Below are 6,565 nucleotides of genomic sequence, written 5' to 3'. Positions count from 1 at the left end.
TGTCTCTCATAGAAAGAAATATAACTGAAAGCATCAATGAGGTTAAGGGAAGTTGAAGCTTATAGAGGAAAGATAAGTATCGACAAGGACCTTAGGAATTGTGAAGGGGTGAGTGATATTAGTAAGTGTTGGAATTGGATACGAGTATTAGTCTCATTTAACATTCGAGGACGAATGTTTCTAAGAGGGGAAAGATGTTACACCCCAGAAAATTTCGCGTTACTAAGGCTGCAGACGGCTTAATGAGAGCTCAAGGAGGAGCAATATTACAAGTGTAAAGGATGAAATTCTCTTGTATTAGCAATGAGGATTGCAACGTGAGTATGATATTTGGAATTCGTACGGTATGATTGGAATGATACGTTAAAAAATATATAGCCCTCGTAACCGTAAGTGAAGGGGGCTCACGCACGATGGGGTTTTTATAAAGGACATATGACAAGTTATACGGATAATATATGTGAAGTTAAACACAACTCAAGAAGGACCCTTGAGCCAAATCTAAGTGTAAGCCCTCCAAAAAGATGCTTTTAAGTTACGTTTTCGGGTGATCTGATTTCGGGAGGACATAACCCTATCATTATTTGGGAATTTGGGAAAACTCCAAATATAAAAGTTGTAGATGATTGAATTAGATTTCCAACCATAGGTCGTGGGCCTTCACACGACATAGGGATAAAAAGTCATGGATATTTTAAGACAGAAAGGTCAAGCTGGGCAGTGGGCTCGGCCCAACCCGACTCCAAGTCGGGTCAGGCCCACTTCCCTTGCTATTTAAGGGTGGTTTTAACCCTTATCATCCTCATTTCATACCAAAAAGTCTAGAACATGGTAGAGAGAGAGTGAGGGGAGTTTAGAGAGATAAAGCAAGGGTTCGATCAAGTTCGAGGCCCCGAATCTCGAGGCTCGTGAAGGATAAAGTGTAGTACGAGTTGTCGTCATCGTTTTAAGATAATTATTGAGCTTGGGGGACGATATTTCATGGTTGAGCTGCTTCTAAGGTATGTATAAACTTCCTTTTATGTTATTAAAGTGTTTATTTAGAGTTTTAACGGATTAGAACGGAGGAAATAATGTTAAAAGCTCGTTTGGCATTTTTGGGAAGTTTATGAAGGTGGAAATTTTGTTGGTGGAGTTAAATGGATGGAAATATCCGAGTTATGATGTATATTTATTGTCTATATTGTTGTTTGATGTTGTTCTTGATAATTTAGTTGAATTGGATTTTCGGTTTGTCCGGTTATAAAGGAAATGTCAAAAATTCGTTAGAAATAGAGATAATAAGTTTAAGGGATTGATTATAAGGATATATATTGGATTGATTGTTGGTAAATTGATATTGTTGATAGATTAGCGTGACCCGAAGATGGACTGTGGTTAACTGGAAAGCGGCAAAGGTATGTAAAGCAAACCTTTCTGCCTTTGGCATGATTCTTGTATGTAAAGCAAACCTTTCTTCCTTTGGCATGATTCTTGTTGTTATTCATTCTATATATACTCCATATGATTCTATTCTTAGACGAGTAAGGTCTAAATGTTTCTTGTGATGGCTTATTGATATTGTACTCCTATTCATTTCCAGGGAATACCCATAAGGTGCCAAGTTGAGTTGTGTATATGGTTTTACTAACGATTTCGAGGAAATGAGTTTTATACTAAAGGAAACATAAAGTTTGAATTTCAAAACCACTCCGAAGAGGCGCGAGATTTTACTACTTCATTTCATTTACGATTTATGTTTACATTCCATAGTATCATCCCTTTGTACTGAGATGATCATTATTCTTTGGGTAGGGAAATAAGATGAAATTAGAATATAAGTAGTAATAATTTACTAACAATTCTACCCTCAAACCTGGAAGTATGTCCTCTTAAGTCTTGTGAGGTACAAATTTGATAACTTTTTATGAAAGACTATGGCTAATAACTAGATTGTGATGAATTGATTAGTGACTTATGATTTGAATTGAAATCGATATTTGTGGATTTGGTTTGTGTTGATATGATGGTGATATTAAGCGGAAGCGCCTCAAGAACCACCCTAGCTAAGCGGAAGCGGTCACCGAAGAACCATCATTGTTATGCGGAAGCGAGGCCGTCCGGCGGACTATTGTGGTACTAGCCGGAAGCGCCCGGCGGGACCATTCTGTTAACATGTCGGAAGCGGCATGTGTGTTGGATTGCATTATTTACTTAAAGATTTTTTTTGAGACTTCGTATGCATATTTATGTTTCTTCCAGCGAAGGCTGCAGGTGTTGAGTTATATTGTGATTTCTTCTCTCCTAAGTCAAATTATGATTATGATTTGTTACCACCTTACATACTCAGTACATTGTCCGTACTGACGTCATTTTTCCTGGGGACGCTGCGTTCATGCTCGCAGCCCAAGATTGTTTGGCAGGTTAAGTGTATAGCTAGGATGCTTGGCGTCAACTGGGATTAGCAAGTTCCACCTCATTTTGGAGCTGTGCTAAGTCATGTATAGATATGTATAATAATGGGTATGTCAGGGCCCTGTCCTGACTCATACGGTTCAGTTTACTTCTTAGAGATTTCTGAAGACAGTGTCCTGTGGTATGTTTGTCGAGATGTCGACAAAGTGATGTCAGTTGAGTCATTTGTGAATTTTAGAAGATTATTTATTTTAGATGATTTCAATTGGTTTAAAGTACTTATTTGATTGAAAGTTTTCATAATCGTTATAAAGATAATGATTTATATTTGGAAAAGTTTTATGTTCTTAATTTTTTTTTGAAATGACAGGTTTTGATAGAGTGAATGTCTGAGGGTTCGCTTGACTCTGATGAGAGTCGGGTGCCCGTCATGCCCTACCATTGTTAGGGTGTGACAATTCCTCACACAGAAGGTAGCTAAACTGGGACCAGGATTACCTTTTACTGCACCATCAGTATTCAGTTTGAACCATCCTGTAAGTAGAAAGTCCCATCTTACAACAACACAGGTGATGCAAGGTTGGAAACTTTCCACATATTCAACTATATCTGACCATTTGTGTGGTATGTTCTGCCAGGCAGGAAATTTAACTCTGCAGAACCTATGAATATTTTCCTGGATTTCATGCAATACTCTATATAATGACAAAGTCCCCCAATGGATTGTTGTATTTCTCCACTTCCATATCTGCCACAAAATCATAGCAGGAACAACTCTATACACCACCTTCAGTTTATAGTGACAATCAGCTTCCCACCAGATTTGTATAGTATGTTTGACATTATGACACACCATGGCTATCCCTGCTGCATCAGAAAAGAATTTCCACACTATGCTTGCTAATTCTCCATTAAGAAACAAGCGATCAATTGTTTCTTGTTGGTATGCAAAAGACAACAAGTAGCACCTAGAAACCACAGGAATACCAATACTTTGCAAAACCTCATGAACTGGTATTTTGAATTTCCACATCCTCCATAGCAGAAAATTGATCTTGAAAGGCACCCCTTTTATCCACATCTGCTTATAAATCTGTGAAAATTTTGCTCTTTGTCTTAATAATTCCCATGCACTAGAAACTGTTAATTTGCCAGAACTTGTCATCATCCACCAGGGCTTGTCCCATGATCTTTTCTTCAATATGCACTTTCATCTCCTTTAAAACATGTCATCTCCTTTAAAACATGATTAGCAATCTCATCAGGTAAATAATGATGCAGCAATTCCTCATTCCATCCATTCTCAGTAATAAGTTGACACACATCTTCTACACTATCATCAATGATGAAGTCATTAGGAACAACATAGTGTAATGCTCCTAATTTAGTCCAGTTATCATACCAAATGTTAGCAGTACCACTATGTGTTTCCCACCAGATCTCTTGTTCAATGCTATCTCTAGCTTCTAACACCATTTTCCATACTTGAGATCCTCCTTTCCATGTAACATATTGTGGATACTGCTTTTTACAGTATTTATTCCAAAGAAAATTTGCCCACAGAGAATTGGAAGTTCTGAACCTCCACCACAATTTAGCATTCAAGGCCTTGGATACATCAAAAAGAGACCTGAATCCCAATCCTCCTTCTTCAACTGGAAAGCACATCTTCAACCAGGCAGCCCAATGTCTAGCCTTCACATCCTCTTTATTAGACCAGAAAAACTTTGCAAAAATCTTATGAATCTCCTTGATCACACACTTTGGAGGCCTTATGGTAACGATAGAATATGGATAGGAACACTCTGAAGCACATTGTTGATCAATACTGCCTTACCAACTGGTGAAAGAAGCTTACCTTTCCCAACCTGCAGTTTATCTTTGATCCTCTTAATAAGGTCTGTATAATCAGCTTTCCTTTTCCTTGCATGAGTTATTGGGCAGCCTAAGTCTATAAAAGGAAAGTTCCCTCTTGTAAAACCAGTGATCTGCTCAACTTGCTGCACTAATACATTAGAGACCTTAGCATGCATGTAGAAAGAACTCTTTCTCTTATTAATCAACTGACCAAAACTGTCTTCATAAGCCTTCAAAGTAGACATAATTAACTCCAATGATTTTTCATCAGCTGAGGCAAAAACTATGGTGTCATCTGCATAAGCCAAATGATTAAGATTGGCACTCCATTTTGGCATCCCATACCCTTTTAAATCTTGATCATCAAATAATGCATTAAGAGCCCTTGTTAGCACTTCAGCAGACAAAGATGAATAATGCAGGTGATAGTGGATCACCCTCCTTAACTCCTCTAGTTGAATGAAAGAAGCCATGAGCCTATCCATTTACCAACACAGAATACCAATTGTTAGCTAGAAGTCTCCACATTATATCAATACACTACTCAGAAAATCCCATTCTTCTCAGAACCTTCATAAAAAAGAACCAAGAGACTCTATCATAAGCCTTAGTCCTGTCCAATTTGAGGACTACATTAGCTGGCTTGCCCCTTAACCTATATCAGAAACAATCTCTTGAGTTAACAAAACATTCTCAATAATATTCCTGACCTTTACAAAACCAGATTGATTGGCAGCTATCAATCTAGGTAGGGCCTTCTCCAGTTTGTTATGCACCACTCTAGAAATAACTTTGTTAATAAAGTCACTAAGGCTAATAGGCCTCATGTCAGAAAAGCTTTCCAGCTCATTCTTCTTTGGCAACAAAAACCAGGTTGGTATGAGTAATAGACTTGGGCAAAGTCTGACCCTCAAAGAACACCTTCACCACATGAAATACATCTACACCAACAGTTTCCAACAAAGATTGATAGAATATACCTGTAAGTCTATCTGGACCACTAGCACTATCCCCTGATAATTCAAACACAGCCTGTTTGACCTCTTCCATAGTTGGGATAGCAACAATATCTGCATTTTCCTCCTCTGATAGCATACTAGGAATATGATCCAATATAGCCACCTCAGATTGAAAATTCTGTATTGAATCCTGAGTGAATTGCTTATGATAAAAGGCGATTTCCTCATCAGCTATCTCATTAGCACTTTCAATCTAATTCCCATCAGAATTCTGAATTCTCCTAAATTGAGTTCTTTTCCTTCTACCATTGATAATATTGTGAAAAAATCTGGTGTTTCTATCCCCCTCCGCAAAACAATCATAACTAGATTTTTGTCTCCAATACTCCTCTTCATAGTGCAAGTACTTCTTAAGCTCAGCTGAGCTCTTTGTAGCACCATTCTATTAACTTCAGTAGGGGCTTCTTCAAACAATTGTTCTTTAATTCTAACAATATCCTCTCTAATAGTCAGCTGCTTGAAAATGTCCCCAAAAACCTGCCTGCTCCATGCTGATAAAACAACTTTAATTTTCTTCACTTTCTTCTTAAAAGATAAGAATACATCCTTTTCATCTTCTGCATGCCAGTTCTGAGTAACTACTGATTGGAAAGATTCATGATCTACCCAAAATTTCAGAAATTTCAAAGGTATAATAAATTGTTGTTGTTGTTCATTACAAGATAGCAATAAAAGAGCATGGTCAGAACCAGTCCCAGATAGATGATCCACTTCAATGAAACCAAACCATTGTTGCATCAAATTATTATATAGCATTCTATCAAGCCTTTTGAAGATACACTGCCCATCAGATCTCCCATTCCACCAAGTGAAAGGACTTCCTTTAAAACCTGCTTCAATCAGCTCACAAGAATTAAGACAAAATGCAAAGTCTTCATATTCATTTAGCAATACTGGTAGTCCACCAATCTTCTCTTCCTCATTCAAAATCACATTAAAATCACCCCCTATCAACCAAGAAGCTACCATACCATCAGCCAGAACATAAAGGCTATTCCATAATGCTAATCTTTCCATTGCATCAGACTTTGCATAGACCATGGTGACAAACATGATCTTATTCAGCTGTTGGAAAGTAAGCTTACAGGAAATTTGTTGAGAATCATCTCACACAATATCCACATCAATATCTGCATCTACAAAAAACTAGATCTTTCCAGAGGCATAGCAAGCATAAGCCATCTCTAACTTCCTCTCATATTGTTGAATATGTCTAATATGTTGAAAAGGTTCCATCAGTTCTATAAGGCAAACTTTATGATGCCTATGCAACGTCTGCACTCTATGGAAAGCTT

The 6,565-nt window shown here is 37.6% G+C and overlaps 1 protein-coding gene across 1 annotated transcript; it reads right to left on the bottom strand.

The window, feature by feature from the left end:
- Positions 1 to 4,901: 4,901 nt before the first annotated feature.
- Positions 4,902 to 6,311, bottom strand: LOC132038025 (uncharacterized). Its single transcript, XM_059428748.1, has 3 exons — positions 5,517 to 6,311; positions 5,173 to 5,463; positions 4,902 to 5,105 (listed from the first exon to the last, which is right to left on the bottom strand). The coding sequence occupies exons 1-3, from the start codon at positions 6,309 to 6,311 to the stop codon at positions 4,902 to 4,904; spliced, it is 1,290 nt and encodes a 429-aa protein (XP_059284731.1).
- Between the last annotated feature and the right edge of the window lie 254 nt (positions 6,312 to 6,565).

This window comes from Lycium ferocissimum, chromosome 11 (genome assembly GCF_029784015.1).
Source record: "Lycium ferocissimum isolate CSIRO_LF1 chromosome 11, AGI_CSIRO_Lferr_CH_V1, whole genome shotgun sequence".
NCBI lineage: Eukaryota > Viridiplantae > Streptophyta > Magnoliopsida > Solanales > Solanaceae > Lycium > Lycium ferocissimum.
This window is presented reverse-complemented; position numbering and strand designations above follow the sequence as displayed.

Excerpts from the sequence above, each read along its gene's own strand:
- LOC132038025 (XM_059428748.1), bottom strand. The coding sequence starts at position 6,311 with ATGGTCTATGCAAAGTCTGATGCAATGGAAAGATTAGCATTATGGAAT. Across the intron at positions 5,464-5,516 it reads TTTTCACAATATTATCAATG|ATTGAAAGTGCTAATGAGAT; the intron begins GTAGAAGGAAAA and ends GATGGGAATTAG. Across the intron at positions 5,106-5,172 it reads ATGTATTTCATGTGGTGAAG|AAGAATGAGCTGGAAAGCTT; the intron begins GTGTTCTTTGAG and ends TTGTTGCCAAAG.